Here is a 25,452-nt window from a genome sequence, read left to right as displayed (position 1 = left end):
GCGGAGAGAGAGGGAAACAGAGGATCCTAAGCAGGCTCTGTGCCGTTAGCTCAGAGCCCGGCGCGGGGCTTGAACTCAGGAACCATGAGATCATGACCTGATCTGAAATCAAGAGCCTGTCGCTTGGTGGCCTGAGCCAGCCAGGCGCCCTGGTAGTGCTCTCCAAGCTGAGCGCTTCCCCACCTGTCTTCCCTGTCTTTGTTATCCAGTGCGTTCCTCCCCAGTGGGGCCAAGGGACACATCCTTGTCTCCTCTCACTTCTCAGTTTTGCTGGTCACTAAAGCGTATTTGATGTACCTGGGAAAGGTCTGTCAAATCTGTCCTGTCTTCATCTCTGCTAAATTGTAATTCTTCTTGTCTCCCGACCTCCAGATTTCTCATCTACACTGATTCCGAGCATTCTTCTAAAACACATCCTCTCGTGACGCGCCCCTTCTTCACATTTGCTGCTTGCTCCATTCAGCATCAGAAAGTAGCCGTGCTTGTTAGCGTGGCAGAGAAAGCCACAGCACACCAGCTTTCCCGTCCGCTCTCCCCTGTGTTACTCTGCACACGCAAGGGTCGCCGTGTACCCCGTCGTTCGCTACGTCCACCACATCTGCCCTGACTCTGCACGCACCATGCGGCTTCACGTCTCTGTGACTCTGCCGGCATTGTTCCCTTTGCCTGGATATATCCCTCTTTCCTTTATCTGAAAATTGCTGGTAATTTTTAGGACTCACTTCACTAATTATGCCCTCTAGGATGCCTTCCTTTGTCCTTTCATGTAACTTGTCTCTGTTATGGTCTTTCAAATGCGGTAACTTGTTTCCACATGTGGTTCTTCCCTTTGGTCATGGGCCCCTAGGGTAGGCATTATTGTATTCATGTTCATCCTCTTGTGCCCCGGTGCTTATTAGAATGTCCAGAACACAAAGGAGACTTAAGATATGGTTGCTAGTTGACTTAGGAATGTAACCCAGGGGATTGAATGATTATTTTTGGAAGGTATGTGTCATACCACCCAATTACTCATAGTCCGTGTGGAAAAATGATCCAGCTAACCCACTTTTAGTGAGAGATAGTTTAAAAGCAGATTCCTGTTTTGAGTTTTTCTGTCAGTAAACCAGACGTGAAATTGTATAGAATATTTCTTGTGTTGCTCTGCTCTGACATCGCAAAGCATGACCTGTTGATGAGAGTTATAAATATAGGTCTGTATTCTGTGAAATTGGTTGGCATTTTTATTCAAGGTGATTTTAACAAAACAGTGCTAATATAGACTGTTAAGAAATGGTTTTATATTTGAACTTCAGGTTTTAAAATGCTTGAATGAGAATGGAGTTTACATTGATGATTATAGTCTCAGACCACGTACATATAACTGCCAGGAGCTTCCCCTTTTGTGTCTAAAGTGAAAACTTGAAATCCAGTTCCAGGAGAAAGTCTATATTCACATGGGATCCAAAACCTAACCATCATGAATATGTCTGCAGTAGTGTTTTTAAGTTGGGATGGCATTGTTTTGTCATTTTCCTGTTTTTGATTTTCATTGCAAATTGGCAATAAGTATATTACACTTAACTAGCTCTTGTATAATTGCATAACAGCTTGACATATTGAATTGTTTTATATTTTAACACCTTTTTATTAGACTTTGATATTTTAATGACTTCTGGCCATTAGTCTCAGTTCTTTTTTTTCAACGTTTTTTTTTTGTTTGTTTGTTTTTTTTTTTAATTTATTTTTGGGACAGAGAGAGACAGAGCATGAACGGGGGAGGGACAGAGAGAGAGGGAGACACAGAATCGGAAACAGGCTCCAGGCTCCGAGCCATCAGCCCAGAGCCTGACGCGGGGCTCGAACTCACGGACCACGAGATCGTGACCTGGCTGAAGTCGGACGCTTAACCGACTGCGCCACCCAGGCGCCCCCATTAGTCTCAGTTCTTAGAGAAAACATTTGAAAGCATATTATAACAGTTTTGAAATGGTTATAGAGGAAGGTAATACAGATTTGGCAAACTTACATTTTTTTTTCAAACTTACATTTTTAAATACTATTTTAGTACCTTTTAAGTTATGCTATATTATCCTACTGACTCTTGGCTATTATGTTGGAGTTTTCAACAATACTTGGGAGATATTCGAAAGCTCAATGGCACAATTTTGAAAATGTTAAACGTTTCGATACAGCAGGTAGAGCAGAAATCTATATTGTTTATTTTAGCAAAAACTTCAAATTTTAGAGTGAGTGAATTATATTTTTCAATACTTGGCATTAACTCTCTATGGCTTACTTGAATAACGCAAAGGAATAGAGAAACTGTCATATCTAAGTCATTTGGGTCCCTTGGATTAAGCCATTTTCACTTGTCACCTGTAAGTGATTACAGCTGCTTGTTGGTAATTTGCTTTCTGTCACAATATGTATTTTATAGCAGATCCCATGTAGATATTAGTAATATTATCCTTATCAGTCATTTCAATAAAGGCCTGTCTGAAAATACTACCTTCCCTAGAGGCCTAGAAACAAGGGAAAAGGAGGGGATCCCATGAAAATTGGGTAGTCGCCTTAATTGTAAGAAAACTCTATTCTCCATGAAATCTACTTTTTTCAACTCTTGCTTCTGTTTCTGTGCTATCCTTATCCTACAGAGGAGTCCTAAGAGGGAAGAATATTCTTGGGGAAGTTGTTATACTAATTATATATTGACGTTATTAGTGTAAATTTAAAGGAATCTCTTTAAGACTTTTTTTGGACTAAGTAATAAGTACATAATCTCAGTTATACAGTAAATTTTATATTGATGCTATTAGTTGCCTAGTAGAATACAGTGTTTGCATGATTACCTTCTATCAGTGGCTCTTGTTTTATTTCAATAGTTTTTAATTTGCAGATTGGAAAAAAAAAAAAAAGTCCATGTTATATTTGCAGCTTGGCTAGTATGTAAGCCTGAATTCAGATGCATTAAGCAGTCATAAATTATAGGTGTCATATTCAGAGATTTTCTCTTAAAAATTGAACTACTATAAATAGTTTAAGCAGAGTAGGCCCTGTTGAGTATGGGACAGTAGGTCTAAGGAATTCTGTTTTTAATGAACATGAACTTCAGATATTTGACTCAAATGTTCATTGTACACATTGAGGTATGGTTGACCCTTGAACACACGGGTCTAGTTACTTATACACGGGTTTGTTTTTGTTTTTGGTGAGTACAGTACTGTAAATGTGTTTTCTCTTCCTTGTGATTTTTTTTTTTTTAATTTTTTTTTTTTCAACGTTTATTTATTTTTGGGACAGAGAGAGACAGAGCATGAACGGGGGAAGGGCAGAGAGAGAGGAAGACACAGAATCGGAAACAGGCTCCAGGCTCTGAGCCATCAGCCCAGAGCCTGACGCGGGGCTCGAACTCACGGACCGTGAGATCGTGACCTCGCTGAAGTCGGACGCTTAACCGACTGTGCCACCCAGGCGCCCCTTCCTTGTGATTTTAATGTTACTTCTGGCTTACCTTAGTGTAAGAATAGTTATAGAATACAGTAAATAAAAAATACGTGTTTATCACCTGTCCATATTATCACTGGGGCTTCCACTTAACAGTAGGCTGTTAGAAGTTAAGTTTTGGGAGAGTCAAAAGTTATACTGGGATTTTTGACTGCGTGGGGAGGTCAGCACCCCTGCCCCTGTGTCGTTCAAGGGTCAACTGTATTATGCTTCCTATTAGTGCGTTCAGTTAAACGATTTCTTCTTCCTAAAAGATGAGTTTGTTTTATTGAGGTAAAATTCACATGACATAAAAGTAACCACTTAAAGCATACTTCCTTGCCATTTAGTGCGTTCAGTGTCACTTGTGCAACTGCTACCTGTACGATGAATGTTTTTTTAATCTATTTCGTTTGGATATCAGAGCCTTCGTTTTCTTGAGAAGCACTGTATCTGCCCTGTTTGAGGCTAATTCCAGTTTCTTCTTTCCCCCAGATATTTACAGAAAGCCTTTTGTGTTCCAGTCGCCTTGAAAATATCCACTTAGCTGGTCACATGATGCACTGCAGTGCTTGTTCGGTAAATCCGCCAGCTAGCGCGGCCCGTAAAGGAAAGACCCAGTGCAGGGTCAGTTATGAAAGAAGTATTGACTTGGTTTTGGCCGCCAGCAGAGAGTACTTTAACGCTTCTACCAGCCTCACTGATAGCTGCATGGATCTGGCCAGGTAGAGTAATTCCACGTTCTTCCAGAAGAGGGAGGGGGGAAGTCAGAATACACAGACTCCACTGTTGGTTTTGTTCTTTACAAAATATATCACCACAGGCGCAGATTGACTGTCCTCCACGGGGCACAGTTACTTATTGCTTGAATACAGAAAGATAATTACGTTATGAATATTCATCAGCTTTCCCGTGACCCCTTTTCTCCAGCATACTTTCCCAGTCTTTCTTGCTGATGATCTGTAAGATTGTCTATCTTTTCTCTTAGAAAGGATTTATGAGATGGCCTGTAAATTCAAGTTCTGGAAATTTTTAGCACATTTAGGCAATGGCCATATGCTTTGCATGACTTTGCTCTGTTTGGGGATGCGGGACCTGATTAGATGATAAAGCTTCAAAGTCCCTTCCAGGTGGAAATTTCTGGACTGTGAATTCTGTTTCTCTTTGGCCTGTTGTCCTGGAGATTTAGTGTTGATCTTTTTACTGTTGATTCTTAAGAGCTTTCTGTGCATAAAGGACATTTACCCTTTGCATCTCTTACATGTTTTAACCACATTGTCAAGTTTTTATTATGTATGATTTTCAAATCGCTGTTCAGAATCTTTAAAGATTTTGATTGTTTTCTTTTATAGTTTCTATCTTGTGTGTCATCCTTTGAAAGACCTTTAATTCCCAAGACCATTATAAGAGTTTTTCATGTTGTTTTTCACTACTTTGATAGTTATATTTTCACATAGAAATTTTAGGCCCATTAGGAATTAATTTGGTTGTAGTGATTGTGGTACCTATTTAGATTAATTTCCCCCCCAAATGACTAGTAGCTAAAAGCTTAAAGGAAACTTTCCCCCCACCAGTGATATCTTATTACAGAGAGAACCATGTTTTCTCAAACCGTGTTATTGGACTTGACAGGTTGTTAAAAATAGTAAATTTTTTTTTCTTCTCTCCTAAGGGATTGTGTTTCTATTTCAGACGATGAAAATATCAAATAGAATAGCTTTTAAAACTGGGAGTTGTGTTTGACCTAAATCTTTTTGGCAGGAGTTTTCAGAGATTGTTTTTAAATCTACGCTTCTGATATTTCCCTTTCATCCCATCCCTTTTTCTCCCACAAGGACACACGTTAATTTGGAAAAGATGCCATATGTGTGTGTAAGGTGGCACCAGACTGATTATGATCTGTAAGGCTGGGTATATTGAAATGTTGACAGTAATATTTAATATAGAAAATAGCCCTTACATTCTTATTGATTAAATTATCATGAGCTAGTTTTTTAATGTTTATTTGTTTTTGAGAAGGAGCATGAGCAGGAGAGGGACAGAGGAGGTGGGGGGAGAGGGCACAGAGGATCAAAGCGGGCTCCGTGCTGACAGCAATGAGTCTAGTGCGGGGCTCAAATACAAACCATGAGATCATGACCTGAGCTGAAGTTGGACACTCAACCGACTGAGCCACCCAGACACCACTGAACTAGTTTTTTTAATTGAGGAAGTAATACATCCAATGAGATAAAAATATTCAACAATAGAAAAATGGATATTTCTGATAATTCTCTCTTCATTCTTGTTGCCCTAACTTTATCCCTTAGCTATCTTTTTAAGTCATTTTCCTATGTATCTTTCCAAAATATCTTCTTGAACGTTACCCTCTTCTTAAGTCACAAATGGATGCATACCTTTCTGCATCTTGTTATTTCCACTTATAATCTATTCTGAAGGTTTTTTCATGAGTGCCTGTAGGCTTGATTCATTCTCTTTTGATGGTTGTAGAATATTCCATTGTTTGACTTTCTAGAATTTATTTGATTAGCTTGTGATTTAATGCATTGTCTTATATTTTAAAGTTTATTTTGAGAGAGAGAAAGCGTGTCCACGTGCATGAGTGGGAGAGGAGCAGAGAGAGAGAGAATGAATCCCAAAGAGACTATGTACTATCAGCACAGAGCCTGCCTGCCATGGGCTCCTGAACCTGATACATGGATCTCATGAACCATGAGATCATGACCTGAGCTGAAATCAAGAGTTGGACGCTTAACTCACTGAGCCACCCAGGTGTCCCTCTTATATTTTAAAAACACCATGATACTCAACATCCCTACTTATGTGTGGGCGTGTGCTCGTCTGCCTGTAGTATAAATTGCTAGAACTGGGAATTCCTGGGTTCAAAGATAGTTCAAAGATAGAATTTTGGTAGATACCACAAGGTTCTGTCGCTTTTCCTCTTGAGTCAGCAGTATATGTTAGTGCTCATCTTATTTAAATTTTAAAGTTTTGCAAGCAAGGTAGACCTGTATCCATCATACAGATGGGTACTGGAGCCATGGGATCTTCATCAGGTGGTCCATGATTTTAGCACCATTAGCCCTTCCTGGCCTGATCTCTACCAGTCTTTCTAGGCTTGTGTCTCAATGTCCTTCCACATGCACCTTTCAGAAAGTTGGTTAATTAAAATATTTATTAAGGACACTTTGTTTAGATTTTTAAAAACTTGCTTAAAATCCTCCATAGGGTATCACAAATTCTTAGTTTAGCAAAGTCACTTTCTCCTGTTTCGCTTTCATTTCACTATTGCATTACCAACAGACTCTTCCTTCTGATCAGAAAAATGTCCTTTGTGCAGTTTCTTAGGTTAGTCTTTTTTCCTTTGGGAAACAAAATTGTCACCGAAACAAGATGTTTGTTTTCCCTAGAAGAATAAGTGGAAATTACCTGAAATCTGTCTCCTTTTTTAAACCTTTCCTGTATGATTATCACCTTTGGAGTCAGCAGTAAAAAGAGTGTTAAAGGCAGAGTTAACACATTTTGCTTCATACTGTGGTACCATTACCTACTATCAGCATAACCCTGTGCGACTTACTTCACCTCTCTGAGCTTCAATTTTGGCTTCCTTAGAAAGGAGGTGATGCTATTTGCCTATCACACAGGATTGCTATGAGGACTCAGGAAGGTAATAGACAGCATCTAGCAGAACCTGGCGTGGAGTGAGTATTTGATAAATGTGTGTTGGGTCTCACATTGTTGAATACAGAAAGGCAACTTAGCCAAACGTGTGTTATTTAAAAAAAAAAAAAAAAAACAAAACAGAATTTACCTTGTTTCCTCTAGGTGCTGCTTACAGCTGATAACAGATAGACCTGTGGCCATTCAAGAGGAGCTCGATCTTATCCAAGCCCTTGGATGTCTTGAAGAATTTGGGGTAAAGATCCTGCCTTTGCAAGGTGAATTTTCCATTTAGTGTTGCATTATTAACTTAGTATTCAGTTGTTTTGCATTGAATTATTAGCATTACCTCTGGCCATTTAATCCATTAGCAATAGATCCTACTCTCTGCCCCATTTTCAAATGAAATCTTAAGTGGATATCTAAAAAAAACAGAGCCGATGTCTTACTATGAATTTATTTTTTAAGTTCTCAGTTATGCCATTAAAAGGAATAACATTAGTAACAGCCGTGAGGCTATTGGATAATAACAAAAAGAAATGGGGGATTACAGATAGACTTTCAGATCTTCATCAGTTTTTGATGATGCAGTTTTTCTGTATTTTGTTTCAGTTGCATACATTTAAGTAGCTGTACATGATCATAGTTTATTTTGTTATGCTCAGTACAGACTATTCTTAAGTTGATACTATTTTTTTAAAAGGAAGAATGACAGGAAGCTCTTGCTTAGAGTTTAATTCCTAGTGATATCTTAACAATGCTCAAGTTCTTTTACCTAAATGTACAGGTTGAGTAAGTACCACCCAAGACAAGCCTGCTGATACACAGTCACTTGTGATCATTATGTACTTTGTGCGGTGAGGATAGTGTGTGTCTCCTAGTGTCCTGAACCTTACGTGACAAGTGGGAGATAGATTTTCTGTTGCCTTGAACTCCAGACCTCCGTGCCCTAAATAAAGCGGGTAGCTTGATCATTAGCAGTATGCTTGGTGCCTTCCATGTAATTTCTTATCTTTATTCTTAAACCTGGAAATGTTGGGAATTGGGAGTGGGGAAGCTATAGCTGAGTTGTTTCTGTCTCTGGTTTTTGATTCATTTTCACTAGCATCGGCTCTTCTTCTTCTTCTTCTTCTTCTTCTTCTTCTTCTTCTTCTTTTTTAAAACTCCTTGTACCTTTGGACAGTGGTGTCCTGTTACAGGTTCCTTGGTGTCCTTGTCCTGTGTAGGGTTTGAGTCAGATGGATCTTAGGGGATAGAAGTCAGTTGAGACCTTCTCGTGTTTTCATGTGGGTTTCCATTGTAGTTTTACTACAAATTAGAGTTTGTCAGATAAATTTATTAGACTTGAAAAAGGTAGTATTTGTGTTACCTTGAATATTATTGTTTGGAAGTAATTTCTAGGTGATTATACATATCCTGTAGCATCTTAAACAAGTACATTTATGGAGATTGTTAAATCACTGGAAAATTGTGTTTTTTGAGCTCAAAGCTTTTTAAAATTGTGAAGATTCATCAGAGTTACTAAAAAACATTTTCATTTTATTCTGAGATGTCTTAAATCATTACCTGTCTCCCCTGAAACACTTATATTTTCAGTTGAGGTGTTCAGCCCGTCAGCCCGGGAGAGTATACAGCACTAGGAAACTTTTGCCCTGGTTGGGCCAAGCCCTCATAGCTTTGACTCTGTATATGAGTGTATTTTATTAAAAAAATTCTTTTTAATGTTTATTTATTTTTGAAGGAGAGGGAGACAGAGCATGAGAGGGGGAGGGGCAGAGAGAGAGGGAGACACAGGATCCGAACAGGCTCCAGGCTCCGAGCTGTCAGCACAGAGCCCTACACGGGGGCTGGGACTCACGAACTGTGAGATCATGACCTGAGCCGAAGTGGGATGCTCAACCGACTGAGCCACCCAGGCGCCCCTGTCTATGAGTGTATTTTAGCTGCTTATTTAATCCAGGCAGATTGATGTAATACAAAAACATATTCTTGCAGTTCCCCAAATGCAAATGAATTCGTTCAATTGAATTGAAAGAACAAATCGAGCTCGTAATCTTCCGTGGTGCTCCATTAGCAGGACTTTTGCTGGCAGTGTTTGCACGTCATCTGATGGGTTTGAGAACCTGCGACTGAACCTGCTATCCTGCTGTTACTTCTGAGAGATTTCCTGACTGAAGAGTGTTTTAAGAAGGACGTTTGCTTTCATGTCTTGACAGCTTTCCAGCTTGATATATTGATTTGGAGCTTCCTGTTGGAATGAATGTCAGAAAATTTTCTGGATGGGGACACGGGATACTGCGTTTGTATCCTGTGTGTTGTGTTTATGCCGTAGATACAACTTAGGGTTAAGCTGCTTTTGTAGTCATCAGGGATACTGGACAAACCACATAACTTGGTATTTAAACACTTAAGGTCCTGGTATTTTTTTTTATAGCGTACATAGTTTATTTTGTCACTCTGCTTTGTTTTGAAGCCTTGGCCTATACTCCAGGAGTTGGTACTGGTCACCAAGTGAAGGCTAAGGGTACTGAGTGACACTTAAAGAGTTCATAGAAAACAGGAACAGAAATAGCATGTAAAAATGATTCCTTACGTTTGAGTGTGTGTGTGTGTGTGTACACGTGTGTGCTTTTCCCCATCATTTGGAAATTCATGTTTTATGTAAATTATTCTTAATATTCACATGGGCAGATGTGGGATATTTCAGTTGTCCCCCGTGTTTTCTATAGTAGGGTAAATCACTTTTCAGTGTTACAGCACTGTGGTTAAAGCCACCCATAGCCGGTTTTGTCCAGCTAGTGACTGGACACGTATTTCACCTTTCTTTTTGTTTAGGTTTTCTCATTCACAAAATGGGGATGCTAATAAACAACTTCTAGAATTGCTAATAGACATGAAGGCCATGTGTTCACAGTGCCTGGGATATCGTAAGGACCGTGCAAGCATCAAGTGTCATCTTTGTTATTTTACATGGAGGTTCTAGTGTCTAATTGGTGGTGGAGTTAGAGTGGTCTTACCTGCTTGTCGTTGTTCCTCTTCCCCACCATCTCTTCACTCTCGTGTTCCTACTCTGCTTTCCTTCCATTCAAAACCCAAGTTAGCTTCTTACCCTATTCTAGGAACTGAAATGATGAAGGGAATAGGGCACACTTCTGACTCGGGGGGACTAACACCGATAACAAGACAGAGTCACACGAGTGTCACATAGGAGTTTAAATTCTGATTCATCTGCTCTGAGCTTTGTGACCTGTGGCATCTTCGTGTTTTTGAATGTCCCCTTCCTCAGTTGGAGATAATAATACAATATTCTGTAGATAGACCTGAAAACTCTGTCTTGAAACATTGAGAATTTTTACATTAGAGGATCTCATACTTCACAAGTATTTCTGTGCATATGTCAGTAGTAGTAATACAACTAACATTTATTGAGTAGCTTTCATGTTCTAAGTATATGTATTTGTTCTCAAAAGTCTTCTATGAAGTAGTGTCTATTATTGTTTCCAACTTCCAGATAATGATATCAAAATAGAGGAGGTTAAATAGCTTGCTCAGGGTCACGCAGTTAGAGATGGAGCTAGAATTCAAAGCTAGATAGTTTGGTACAAAAGCCTGTGTTTGTAAAGAGTGGACCATACTCTTCTGATGAAGTGGTGTGAAAGTAAAAGATTTAATAAGGAAATTCCGGTGTTCTTGCTCATCGGCTAAGTGACTGCTGCATATTGTCACCTTCTTCCCCTGTCCAATTCAGATTTGTACTTCAGCAATGTCACGAGTAACTGCCTGTGCTGTTGTGTACATTTGGTGCCATTCGTGAGCGACTGAAAGTGGTATTTTGCATCTGTGGTTTGTTGGGCATGATTCCCTGTCTGTGCCTTACAAGGTGGTGATGAGAGCGTTTGGCATGTGTGTAGCTGGTCGGTAAGAGCTTCTTATGTCTGAGATGTGTGTGTGTCTGTGAGAGTTATAATTGTGTGTGTGTGTGTGTGCGTTTAAAACACTGGATCTATATTTGTGAGATCCACAGGAAAATGAGGGATCCTCAACTATTAAAAGATGCATACATGCATATCTTTTTCATGGTCATTAATTCCATTTGAAAAGGAATTTTAAGTGTCGGAGACTCCTTTCCTTCATAGAAATATAATAACATCTAAGTCTTGAATTTGCCTAACCAAGAAATCACATTTTGAGATATAATTTAGCATGTCCTACAATAAGCAGTAAAAGAGAATTGGTCTAGTGATTGTCCAGAGGCTCAAAAAATAGAGAAATAAATAAAGTAAAAAGACGTTTGAATAAGGCAATTGCACTCTATTAGAATTCCACTCTGCAAATTTACTTAATGTCCTTAAAATATTAGTAGTTATGCCTTGCTTCGGGCAAGAAACAGACAAAGAACCAAACTTGGAACTTCAGAGAAAATGAAGATCTGTTGCTATGTGTGACTTCAGTTTAGAAAACTGAAAAAGGAGAACTTTGATTTTATTGAACTAGAGAAAGAATGGCTGTATAGTAAGGAAGTCAGCTTACTAGAGTTACTGAAACCAGGGTTTCCCCGAGAGAACCAGCATTCATCAAATGTGGCTATAAAAGTGTGTACAGAAACCCCAGGTTCTTACATATGTAGACTGACCATGAGATCTCAGTAGGGCAGGTTTTATTTGGAAAATCAAATGAGAAACATGCAGAAAGTACCTTTCTCATAGTAATTGCATCTGAAATAATGAGGTAGTAATATACATTTTCTTAAAATACATACAAGGAGGAAAACCCGTAAAACAGTAGCAAATGTTAAGAAAAAAACAAAACAATTTTTTGATTGAGAAAAGTTTGAAGAACGCTGTATCAGTTAATTTTTGCTAGCCTGTGCTATAGGAAAAGTCTCGAAAGCCTCAGGGCCATGGAATAGAAGGTGAGTTCTCGCACACTGGCATTTCTGCAGCTTGGCTTTGTGAAGTGGCGTTCTCATGGGAGGGAAGAAGATAAGGAGTGGGATCCCACGGTGACTCTTAAACATTTGCTCAGACGTGGCATATGGCCACAGAAATCACATGACCAAGCCTAAGTCTAACGTCAGGTGGGTATTTGGGGCACGGCTCATTGTGAAGCAAGGAACTGAAGTCTACGTCTACCTTCTGTTTTATAGTGAAGGCCACAAGGGATTACTGTACTAGCAGATGCATGAATAGCCCTCTTAAAATAACCCAGTGTACACTCAAGTATTTAGGAATAAAAGGATGCGATATATGCAACTTATTCTCAAGTAGTTCAGAAAAAACAGGTGTGAGTGTGAGTGTGCGCGCACATGTGTGCACACAGGCATTCATGTGCGTATATGTGTGGAGAGGGAGTGCTCACCTGCATGATTGCACACGTGCATGTGTAAATGGAGCAGATTATTAGCAAGTGGTTATTCTTGGCAAAACATACAGAGTTCTTGGTATCATTCGGGCAACTTTTCTGTAAGTTTGAAATTAAATAATAATGAAAACGTACAATAAAAGGGCCCATTCCAAAGAAAACTACTACCTCTCTCCTTTATCTCGCCAACCCCTGGACCCCCTGCCACTTACCTATAAGAAGTTTTGGGAGAACCCAGAATATATGGGATAAAGCCCTGGATTTGGGAATGGGTAAAGGAATGAAGGTATGAAAAACATTTTAAGGAACTGGGTTGAATTCTGGTTCCATCACTTTTTCAGTGACCTTTCTGTACCTTTTTTTCCTCTGAAGATAATAGCATCTGCCTTACAAGTTCTGCCTTGTAGGGTTAATATATGTAAATTACCTACGACAGTGTCTGGGATATAGCTCATACTCACTGAATGTCAGCTGCTGTCATTATAGTTCCTACTGTTGTAATTATGGGGGCCTGGCCTCCCCGATAGTGACATGCTTCTTAAAGGTTGATACCTCTCCCTTAAGTAAAAAAACATCTCTTCGTAGCATATACATAATACTCTTTGGTGAAGCTTTTTTCTCCCTTTAAGTGTCCTTAATTATCTTATAGTGTGAATCACTGTGATCAGACATGTTTTATTTTCCTAATATCTGTCTTAAGTGAGAAGATAGGGCCGGTTTGGAGAAAGGTTAATACATTGGAACTGTGAGCACTTGAAAGATCCCTGCCCTTTAAAAACAGGGGTGATGACATGGCGGTAGAAATATAGATGTTTGGAATATGGGATGGATTTTGGGGTGGAGGGGTTAGGTGAATGGGGGTGCAGGTGTGATAGGAAGTATCTGACGTTTTCAGAGACAGATACTGAATTCTTTAAAATTTTCCGAGGCCTTACATGGCAGTTGAAAAGGTGACGCTTTGTCATAGCTCCCGAACATCAGCGCCTTCACTCTTTCAGAAGCTGGGTGACAAAAGATCCAAGCTGTACATTATTTATTCAAAAGCAACAACAATTGTAATTTTTTAAAAACAATTGTGTCTTAATTCTTTTTGATCTGGAGGCTGAAAGCTTTCATTGTGTTCACTTACCTAAAACTTGGACAGTCATGACACTCTTCCGTGATGTCCCTGGTTACCAGTCTTTAGTATGTCTCTCTTCCTTAGTGCGACTGTGCTCTGATCGGATCGGCCTCATCAAGGAGTGTATCTGCCAATCCCCCACATGCTACAGACAGTCCGCCAAGCTTCTGGGCCTTGCTGACTTGCTGAGGGTAGCAGGTAAGCTTTGAATGCTAAATTGCAGAGTAGGGTTTCTGTGTTATTCTTGCCATCATCCCAGGCAAAAGTCAGAAAATCTACCTCCAGGTGTCAGGGAGCTGTTCTTGAGCAAGGATTTGTCTTCTCTACAAAGATTGGCACGTTATAAAAATGGGTACCCATACTGATCTGCTGGTCCTTTAAATGAGGACAGGCTCATTCAGGATGCTACAAAGAGTAGCAGCCAGGATTAGCATTTATCACCAGAAAGCTTAAGTGTAGAACAGGTCAGGCCTACCAGGTCACTTTCGGTGCCCAGATTCGGTGTGGCGTTTTTGAACCTGAACAATTTCTTAAAAAAATGCGTGCATTTACTGTTTGGTGGGGTTTTCACATAGGTGATCTTACTTCATCTCCTATTAAATGGTGGTGATGATGGTATTTTTCTCATTTTATAAGGAGAATTAAGGATCAGAGAAGTCCAATATCTGGCTCAGCAGGGTTAAATAGCAGAGCCTGACTTCTGAGGAGTCTTTCTGACTCTTTCATGTTTCTTTAACCACACTGTTCTGCTTACCAGAGTCTGTTAATAATTTTGTATTTTTGACTTAAGCTTATCTCCACAAAAACAGTTGTTGGCCATATGTTTTATAAGCAGTGGTTTGAAGTTAGACTTGTCCAAACCACATAGTATAGGCTCAAAAGTAAGTGAGATTTCTGTTTATATTTTGAACTTTTAAAAACATATATATCTAGTATATTTAGGGGACATACATTTATAAATGTTTTTAAATCTTAATATAAATGACTTACTCTTAAGGGCTACAGTTTTAGTAAATTGTCCTGTGTCATTGTCCTCTTCTAGTTCTGCAAGCAGAGAGTTAGCATCTTTACCTGCAGGCCCGCTGCAGCTTTGGGACCTGTCACCCATCGTGAGACATTTGGATGACAGGGTGGGGGCAGGGAGTCAGAAAACCGCTTCAGTCCTCACTGTCCCATACGCTTGCAAAGTGGCTTTAGCTCCAGCTGTTGTCTCTGGTGACTGGCAATGATACCCTTGCTTCACCCTCCAAGTTACAGGATCCCCAAAGGAGTTAATGCCTATAAAAGCACTTCGTAAACTTTGAAGTGCTCTGTTCATCAGGGAACATTTTCGTAAGGAAATTTCACAGAAACGAATGAAGCAGCTCAGGGATACTGCCAGCATTTTTATGTATCCACTAAGACTAATTTCCCGTTTTGTCCTGTGTCATGTTGACACGAAACAGGAATATCAGTGATCTTGGTAAATTGTAGGAATTTTAAATGGTATTGACTGACATTCTTTCAGTCCCCTTCTGTACTAGTCATTCACTTAATTTATTTATTATAATTTTTAGGGGTGCCTGGGTGGCTCAGTCGGTTGAGCATCCGACTTTGGCTCAGGTCATGATCTCGCGGTTCGTGAGTTTGAGCCCGCATCAGGCCCTGTGCTGACAGCTCAGAGCCTGGAGCCTGCTTCGGATTCTGCGTCCCCCTCTCTCTCTGCCTCACCCCTGCTTGTGCTCTGTCTCTGTCTTTCAAAAATGAATAAACATTAAAAAAAATTTTTTTACTATAATTTTTAGAGAAAGCGTGAGCTGGGGAGAGGGGTAGAGGGAGAGAAAGAATTCTAAGCAGGCTCCATGCTCAGTGTGGAGCCCAGTGTAGGGCTCGATCCTCAACCTGACTGAGCCACCCAGGTGCCCGGATACTCCTTTTTACGTAGTAGCTCTTCGGTGATGTACAACAACCTCTTGTTCCCTGCGTTTTACAGATGAGGAAGCGGAAGCACAGAGAGGTAAAGTAATACTGCTAGGTACTTTGGATACAAAGTTCTGTTCGACGCAGCTTCTGCCCTCCTGGCATTTGGAATCTTAGAGGGCTGAGGAAGCAGATAACTATGCTGCAACACAGGACATGATGTGTACCTGGCTTCTGCAACCAAATGTTACAGAGGTTGGAAGAAAGGCAATGCTAATATTTTGCCCAGTGAGGAGGGTAATTAAGAAAGGAATCACAAAGCTGGTGACATTGATCTGAAGCACACAGGGTGTTTGGTTATCTACTGCTGCCTTACAGACCACCCCAAAGTTTAGTGACTTAAAGCAAAATCATTTGATTTTTTATTCTCCCAGTTCTGGAGGTTGACTGGGCTCAGCCAGGCAGTTCAGGATCTTTCATGAAATTGCACTCAGTGTCGAGGGATAGATGGGTTCATCTCAAAGGTTGCTTTACTTACATGCCTGGCACATGGTCTGGGAAGACTTACATAGCTGGGGGATAAAATAGTCAGGACCTTGTCTCTTCTCTTTATGGTTTCTCCTTGTGGTCTTTCCATATGGTGGCCTCAGAGTCCCAGTACTTCTTACGTGATGGCTGAGGGGTCCCAGAGTCAGTGTTCCGAGAGAAACCAGAAAAAGCTTCATGGAGTTGTCTAATCCAGCTTTGGAATTTGGGCAGTTTCATTGCCATTGTGTCTTATTCATGGAGGCAGTCACATGGGCCCTCCCAAGTATGAGGGAAATACATATGGGCCCCACCTGAAGGCTTAACTGGGCCCGGATAATCTGCTTCTGAGCTGGCTTACTCACTGGGCTGTTGGAAGAGACCTCAGTTTCTTCCTGGCTGGTGGCAAGAGGCCTCAGTTCCTTGCCACATGGACCTCTTCATAGGGCTCCTTAACTGTTCTGTCAACATGACACCTAATTGTTCCTCAAGCAGTTGAACCATGAGAGACTGAGGAGGAAGCCCTCGTGTCCTTTATGACCTAGTCTTCGAAGTCTAGTCAAGTAAATCACTAACCAGTCCCTGTCAGTGGGAGGGTCACTGTGCTCCATCTTTAGAAAGGAGTGTCAGAGAAATTGTGGATGTGGCTTAAATTATATTTCATATACTCAAAGCCTTATCATGACACCATTTATGTTCTTTCTTTCAGACTAAATATCAGAATCATTTTAATAGATGTCTTTTTTTTTTTAAATGTTTACTTGTTATTGAGAGAGACAGTGCATGAGCAGGAGAGGGACAGAGAGAGAGAGAGAGAGAGAGAGGGAATCACAAAATTCAAAGCAGGCTCCAGGCTCTGAGCTGTCAGCACAGAGCCCAACACGGGGCTTGAACTCATGAACCATGAGATCATGACCTGAGCCAAAGTTGGATGCTTAACCAACTGAGCCACCCAAGAGCTCCTTTAATAGATGTCTTGTCTGGCTATACTCCTGGCTGTTAAGAATTTGTTTTGTTTTGTTTGCAATATTTTTCTAGATCATTCTTTTAGGCTGTTTTTGGTTATGTTTTCCCACTAATCCACCTGTTCAGATTGGAACTTTCTAGAAAGAAAAACAGTTAAATATTTGAACTTTGGACTTGAAGGTGACCATTTAACCTATCTCCATGTAAAAGTTTACATTAACTACAATAATAATCCTCCCCTTATGCTTTTATTCTTATCTAAGTTACTTGTTACTGCCCTTATAGCAAAGATATGACTCTTATTTTGAATGTGAGAAAACTGGGATAAAGAAGTGAAACAATTTATTGATGATTTCACAGTTAAGAAGTTTCTCACTTTGAATCCTTTACTCTTATCCTTTCTTTCCACCTTTTTGTTATTGTTGGATGATGGTAATTAGTGGATCCTTAAAGTCAGCTGACTAGAGGCTTTATATCTGCAAAATATCTTTGCCACCTAGCCAAGCTGTCTTATGAAAAAAAAAATCACCCTTGGTCCTTTCATTTTTTTATTTAGATATTCTGAATAAATGCAAACATTTTGAGAGGATTATCTAGGAAATAGGTTTTATATTAAGTGTGATATGTGCATGTATTTTTGAGAAACTTTGTGCATATTGTTCCATTTCCAGTATTATGTGTCAGTGTTACAGAACATGGGTTTGTTGTTATAATAATACTATTATGAATCATAGTGTTCTATCCTCTCTTAAAAAAAACAAAACCTAATGTCTTTCAATTAGCTTAGGCCAATACTTGGATTTTAAATCTGTGAAATACAGGATGGAGATTAATGGTAACATATTTTAAAACTTTCATTCAAACCTTTCTGTGATATGTTTACTTTTTCTTCCAAACTGCATTATAGCTTAAAAATGCAAGGATCATTGCATTTTTCCTTTTTCTTTTTGGAAATATTGAAAATAATTTTAAAGTTTCATTACTTGATTAAAATATAACTTGTTTACTTTTTTTTTTTTTTTTGCCTAAGTGTACAAATTGTGTTTATGTTGTAACTTTGACTTATAATAGAATCTCTGCTCATTTCACTGAGTATTTTTTTTGAACCCCAATTATATGTATGACTTGGAGGTACTGAGAATTTAACAAGGGAAGGGACCCCTGTCTTGAGAGATCTTAAATTCTGATACTAGATGTAGATTTTTAAAACAATAATCCCAATAAATTGGTATTCTGAAAATGAAAAGTGAAGAAACATGTAGGAGGTCACCTAAGCCATACTTTTTTCGTGAAGAAAGTGTAGAGATGTCAAAGAAGGACATCACATCTAAATTGACTTCTAAGAATCTTTTTGAGAGATTAAGATCTTGTGTTACCGTAAACTGAATTTTGGTATGTTTTCTGAGAGCCTGCATGCTTACTATGATAAATAAAAGATAGTACTGTTAGTGAAACCATAAAGTTATAACCAATTTACTGTGTGTTTAAGGCTCCCCTCTTTGTATTTGTCATTTGTTAATTATAATCAGAAATAGAACATTCAAAGGGCAAAATATTAAAAAAAAAATAGCAAAATATTTAATGCCACTACTGGGAGGAAAACTTTTTCTCTCCCCACTTAGGTTGGAATGGTTGGTCTGGGGCTGATACTGATCATTGATCTCTTAGGAGAATGAGAGCTAATTCCAGGATTAATAAATAGATTGGAAGGTCAAAGTTGCCTTGACATTTGTCCTATAATCTTTTAAAAAATCAGTCTAATCTCTACCTTTTATTTTTTAATTAATTCAAAATACAGTGTTAATGAGCTGTTTTATTAATTGATGCTGCCATAATCATTAAGTTGTTTGCATGTGCTTATAGGTGAAGACCCAGAAGAAAGGCGTGGACAGGTTCTGATCCTTCTAGTGGAACAAGCACTTCGTTTCCATGACTACAAAGCAGCCAATGTGCATTGTCAGGAGCTGATGGCCACAGGTGAAATAGACAAATTACTTAACACTTTGCCCAGGTCCGCTTTGCATGATGAGTAATGGAAAAGGTCTGTTCTGAAATCAATTGGCCTGATTGGGAAGCCAGGCACATTTTCTTCAAAAGACTTGAGAAACCTTTTATGAGCACTAATCAGTCTGTATTCTTTGTGCTTATATATTAATGTAAGTACTTAATGGGCTCAGGGGTTGTATTTTAGCTGAGATTTTGGTTGCTTTCCATTGTCTATTAAAAATATGCTCATAATTTTAAGAACAATTTTATATAAAATATTTTAATGCCTTTTCATGTATTATATAAAAGAAAATTTGAAATTTTTGAATTATCTATGATTTGTGAGTAATGTTTCTAGTCTTTAATTTTTTTTAAAAAAGGATAACATAGTGCTTTTCAAACTTTTCTTGAGAAGTTAGGAAGTAGTCTGCAACCGTAAAATTTTCTATATTGAAATTTAAATTCCAGTCTCTGGAAGATCAGATTTGTATGTGTCTGTGTGTGTGTAGAATAATTTCACTATGAAAGAACATATTCCCCCATGGGGTAGGAAGTGATGTTGTCTGATCATAGACTCTCTACTAAATGATCTGCTTTCTGTAGCTGTCTCTGAATGTAGGAAAGCTCAAGCATATCTTTTTATGTTCAGCATAGAAGAAACATACTTAAACATCATAAAAGCCATTTATGTAAAGCCCACAGCTAATATCATCCTCAATGGGGAAAAACTGAGAGTTTTCCCCCTGAGATCAGGAACACAACAGGGATGTCCACTGTCACTGCTGTTGTTTAACATAGTGTTGGAAGTGTTAGCATCAGCAATCAGACAACAAAAAGAAATCAAAGGCATCAAAATAGGCAAAGATGAAGTCAAGCTTTCACTTTTTGCAGATGACATGATATTATATATGGAAAACCGGATAGACTCCACCAAAAGTCTGCTAGAACTGGTACGTGAATTCAGCAAAGTCACAGGGTACAAAATCAATGTACAGAAATCAGTTGCATTCTTATACAGTAATAATGAAGCAACAGAAAGACAAATAAACTGATCCCATTCACAATGGCACCAAGAAGCATAAAATACCTAGGAATAAACCTAACCAAAGATGTAAAAGATCTGTATGCTGAAAACTATAGAAAGCTTATGAAGGAAACTGAAGAAGATACAAAGAAATGGAAAAACATTCCATGCTCATGGATTGGAAGAATAAATATTGTCAAAATGTCAATACCACCCAAAGCTATCTACACATTCAATGCAACCCCAATCAAAATTGCACCAGCATTCTTCTCGAAGCTAGAACAATCAATCTTCAAATTTGTATGGAACCAGAAAAGACCCCGAATAGCCAAAGTAATATTGAAGAAGAAGACCAAAGCAGGAGGCATCACAATCCCAGACTTTAGCCTCTACTACAAAGCTGTCATCATCAAGACAGCATGGTATTGGCACAAAAACAGACACATAGACCAATGGAATCGAATAGAGACTCCAGAATTGGACCCACAAGAGTATGGCCAACTAATCTTTGACAAAGCAGGAAAGAATATCCAATGGAAAAAAGACAGTCTCTTTAACAAATGGTGCTGGGAGAACTGGACAGCAAAATGCAGAAGAATGAAACTGGACCACTTTCTTACACCAATCATAAAGAGAAACTCAAAATGGATGAAGGACCTGAATATGAGACAGGAAACCATCAAAACCCTGGAAGAGAAAGCAGGAAAAAATCTCTCTGACCTCAGCCCTAGCAATTTCTTACTTGACACTTCTCCAAAGGCAAGGGAATTAAAAGCAAAAATGAACTATTGGGACCTCATGAAGATAAAAAGCTTCTGCACTGCAAAGGAACCAGCAAAACTAAAAGGCAGCTGACAGAATGGGAAAAGATATTTGCAAATGACATCGGACAAAGGGCTAGTATCTGAAATCTATAAAGAGCTCACCAAACTCTGCACCCGAGAAACAAATAATCCAGTGAAGAAATGGGCAGAAAACATGAATAGACACTTCTCTAAAGAAGACATCCAGATGGCCAACAGGCACATGAAAAGTTGCTCAATGTCACTCCTCATCAGGGAAATACAAATCAAAACCACACTGAGATACCACCTCAAGCCAGTCAGAGCGGCTAAAATGAACAAATCAGGAGACTATAGATGCTGGAGAGGATGGGGAGAAACGGGAGCCATCTTGCACTGTTGGTGGGAATGCAAACTGGTGCAGCCACTCTGGAAAACAGTGTGGAGGTTCCTCAAAAAATTCAAAATAGATCTACCCTAGGACCCAGCAATAGCACTGCTAGGAATTTACCCAAGGGATGGAGGAGTGCTGATGCACAGGGGCTCTTGTACCCCAATGTTTATAGCAGCACTTTCAACAATAGCCAAATTATGGAAAGAGCCTAAATGTCCATCACCTGATGAATGGATAAAGAAGTTGTGGTTTATATATACAATGGAATACTACTTGGCAATGAGAAAGAATGAAATCTGACCTTTTGTAGCAACACGGATGGAACTGGAGAGTGTTATGCTAAGTGAAATAAGTCCTACAGAGAAAGACAGATACCATACGTTTTCACTCTTATGTGGATCCTGAGAAACTTAACAGAAGACCATGGGGGAGGGGAAGGGGGAAAAAAGTTACAGAGAGGGAGGGAGCCAAACCATAAGACACTCTTAAAGACTGAGAATAAACTGAGGGTTGATGGGGGGTGGGAGGGAGGGGACAGTGGGTGATGGGCATTGAGGAGGGTACCTGTTGGGATGAGCACTGGGTGTTGTATGGAAACCAATTTGACAATAAATTTCATATTTAAAAAACAAACAAAAAAAATCAAGCGTATCTTTTTACCTAGTGTCTTTGCTTTCATAGCGAGTGGTTAAAAATGTAGTGCTTCACCTCGTAATAACTCATGGAGCGTGCACTTAAGAGTTTTGCACTTCGTGTATACCGTTAAAGAAAAATATTCTGTCATTTCTTAAAAATTGTAAGGAAGACATTATTCAGGACTTTTGCAATAGATGTTAAAACTATTGCATTAAGGGAGAGAGAAGAGACTCAATGCCAAATACGAGAAAGACAGCTGGCGACTTAAAGCCAAGGAGCATGGTAGGGGGTCAGTGGGTGGAAAGTTAGCACGAGACATCAAGGTTCGTGGCATTCTTTCTGACCTGCCTTAACAGGATTCTTGTTGAAGGCAGGCCAGGGTGATTAGATATCAGGGATGAGGGATGGGGAATTTGCTCACATATCAGCAATGATCAGTTGTCAAGGGTGGGAGATTCTCTCTAAACTGACTTTTTTGTAGGATTATTGCTGAAACTGGAGTATGCAGGCTCAGCCAGGCCAAGGTGTAGGCCTCGTTGGGAAGAAGCTTCAACAGAGCCTGATATTTGGTCAAAGAAAAAAATCGTTTTCAGTACATCTATGAAAATGTTTAAGAGTCTAGGGGAAAGCACTGTGGTTTGTAATATCAGCATTAGAAAATCCGTTTCATAAAAGCTACCTACATTCAGAATACCAACCAGTATTAACATTAACCAGTTATTAAGCCACTATTGATATTAACCAATATTGACTTTGTAACATTAAGTTCAGAATAATTATGGTTGTCTGAAAAAAACGTGTATTATTCTAAAATTATTTAGAGAGCTTTGTTAAAGAATTTTATTCCCGTAAGGCGTAGTACCTGGATTTTTACTTCATATGTTTAGAGAAATTGTTCTGGACCCAGGCCTTTGTACTTAGAAAAAGCAAACCCTTTCAAAATGGAACTTAGTACTTAGAAAAAACAAACAAACCCTTTCAAACTAGAACTCCCTCAGTGACAAATAAAACTATATTTTACTGGAGTATAACATTGTGCAGCAAACATCTCTGCTTAGTGCCACGACGGAGAGCGTGCCTTGCGCTGTCCTTGGATCTCTGTCTTCTATAAAGTGAATGTGTCTGTGTAGCTGCCTGTAATGGTTTTTCTTTTCTCACACTTGGCAAGTTTACGAAGTGGCTTTTAATTATAAATGTGATTTAATCCTTCAACAACTCAAGGAGGAAGGCATTATTACTGTCCCTTTGTGGTAGTAAAGGAGCTGTGACATCGGGGACTCCCTCAGGCACACACAAGTGTTAAATAGCAGTGTTGGGCTGTATCCTCAGGTCTTCCGAATTCAGATCTCTGACTTAGCTTTTTACTCACTGTCAAAGCTAAGTAGATGACGGGTAGTCCTCGTCAGGTATTCTAAAAGGAAACAGAGTTTATCAGAAAAACAGGTGGGATATTGCTAACCTTTCTGGATAATAAGCCAGCCCAGTATTTCTTCTCTACTTTACTTTAGATCCTTATGTGTTTCTTACTGCGTATAAAAAAGTTACGCGTCTCTTAATGACCAAGATTGTGCTTTGGTGACACAAGACCTGAGCAGAAATCCACTGAGTTTCTCATGTTAGGTTGGAGATTTTTCTTCTGGTGAAAATCCGTTTGTTTTTTCTTGCTCGTTTTATAGGTTATTCTAAGAGTTGGGATGTTTGTAGCCAGTTGGGACAGTCAGAAAACTACCAGGACTTGGCCACGCGCCAGGAGCTCATGGCTTTTGCTTTGACACATTGCCCTCCTGGCAGCATCGAACTTCTCCTGGCAGCGAGCAGCAGTCTGCAGACAGAAGTAAGTGTTCCAGTAAAGTCACTCCCAAACTGTACGAAATCTGATTTGTTGGGTGTGTGGATCTGAGATCTTGTGATTGTTTTCTTAAATAACACGGAAGAAAAATAGCTTGCCGCTTATGTGAAAAGGGATTTGAAGATCTTGGATAGAAGGTAGTGTCGTTGGCTTACTATAGTAAGGGAGAAAGGTAGGAGGTAATATTAAGAGGTAAATTGTTGGATATAATGGAAGAAATGAGTCTTGCCAAGATTTAAACATGAGAAATGGTCATGGAAAATATGTTAAAAACCAGTGGTGATACCATCCCTCGGAAGTCGTTTGCAGAGTGCCGGATCCTAACCACTAGACCACCAGGGAACTTGGAAGTCCTTTGGAAATGGCAGAGGACGGAGTTTTGGTTGGGGAGATGCTCAGTTTCCCAAAATTCACGGGACCTGCCTAAGCGTGGATAATACTTTTGTTGCAAAAAATATAGAAGAAATAAATAGAGGGTATAAGACTATAGGAGGAGATTCTGGAATTCTCCTTTTCATATCCTCGTCATTCAGTACATTATACACCAGGTTTTTCACCATTGGTGCCCACTTCTCAAATTGGGAAGCCATTCAGGAAGTCCTGAAGTAAGCCTGTTACCAAAAAGTGTTCATTATGAAGTAGCAGTTTTTTCCTCAAAAGAGTGCTTTTAAAATTTCCAGTCTATGTTGTAAAGTGAGGCAAATTTAAAGCACAGTTCCTTTAGGGGCACCTGGGTGGCTCAGTCGGTTAAATGTCTGACTTCAGCTCAGGTCACGATCTTGCAGTCCGTGACTTCGAGCCCCACTTTGTGCTCTGTGCTGACAGCTCGGAGCCTGGAGCCTGCTTCAGATTCTGTGTCTCCCTCTCTCTCTCTGCCCTTCGCCTGCTCAGGCTCTGTCTGTTTCTCCAAAATAAATAAACATTAAAAAAAAAAAAAAAAAACAACCCAACAGTTCCTTTACAGTATGTCATGTTCTCTTTTCAGATTCTTTATCAAAAAGTGAATGTCCAGATCCATCCAGAAGGAGGAGAGAGTATCAGTGTTTCACCGTTAATTAGTAAAGCGCTCCACGAGGTGAGTTAGCCTGCGAGGGAGGAGTTTGAAAGGTGACCATGAGTGGAGTGAAATGGGAGTCGCCTGGCCGTGTGTGTGTGGGAAAACTTTTTCTTTTAAACGTTTTTTTTTGTGTGTGTGTGTGTGAAATACAACATTCATATTAAAAAAGAAAAAGTACAGAAAAGTGTCCAGCTCCATAAATTATCACAGAGAAAGTAGCCATGAAGCCACCAGATAGAGAAATTAGTATGACCAGCCTTCCACAAGTCCCCCTGCACCCTGTCCCAGCTTAGTTTCTAGCTCTTCTTTTTCCTTCCGGAAATCACCAGTGTTGTGACACCAGATCTTTGTGGCTTTTGTTCTTATTTTAAGGAATTTTAATACCCATCACACCCCTCCCAATATGATTTGACCTATTTTTGTACTTAATGGAAATGGCTGTGCTCCATAATTTTTGCGAGATTCCTTCATGTTCTTACACGTGTATAGTTTATTCACTGTTCTGCTGTGGAGAAATTAGTTGCGGTGTGCGTATTTTACAGTTCATCCATTGCGACGTTGACTGGCGTTGGTGTCTTTTTACTTTTGGCTACTAGAGATGAGGCTGCATCAGCATTTTGTACATGTTGCTGGGGCACATGTGCATACCATTCTGTCCGGCATCTGTTTACCTCGGCCTGGAAGCGTATGTTAGCGGGTGTCTGTACGTTTAGCCTCCGTCAGGAATC

General features: G+C 39.5%; 1 protein-coding gene across 5 annotated transcripts in view; it reads left to right on the top strand.

The window, feature by feature from the left end:
- Nucleotides 1–25,452, top strand: part of NBAS (NBAS subunit of NRZ tethering complex) — a 367,149-nt gene that overhangs the window by 191,014 nt on the left and 150,683 nt on the right. For 4 of the 5 annotated variants that reach the window (XM_086700060.1, XM_086700058.1, XM_086700062.1 and 1 more), the window contains 6 exons: nt 3,961–4,190; nt 7,291–7,403; nt 13,673–13,804; nt 18,860–18,973; nt 23,495–23,652; nt 24,653–24,742. In XM_086700060.1, the coding sequence (XP_086556186.1) occupies nt 3,961–4,190; nt 7,291–7,403; nt 13,673–13,804; nt 18,860–18,973; nt 23,495–23,652; nt 24,653–24,742 (837 nt within the window). The remainder of the gene's footprint in view (nt 1–3,960; nt 4,191–7,290; nt 7,404–13,672; nt 13,805–18,859; nt 18,974–23,494; nt 23,653–24,652; nt 24,743–25,452) is intronic. The other variant, XM_086700059.1, reaches the window with a different exon arrangement.

Source organism: Puma concolor, chromosome A3 (genome assembly GCF_028749965.1).
Source record: "Puma concolor isolate L17-30 chromosome A3, mPumCon1.1.hap2, whole genome shotgun sequence".
NCBI classification, from domain to species: Eukaryota; Metazoa; Chordata; class Mammalia; order Carnivora; family Felidae; genus Puma; species Puma concolor.
This window is presented reverse-complemented; position numbering and strand designations above follow the sequence as displayed.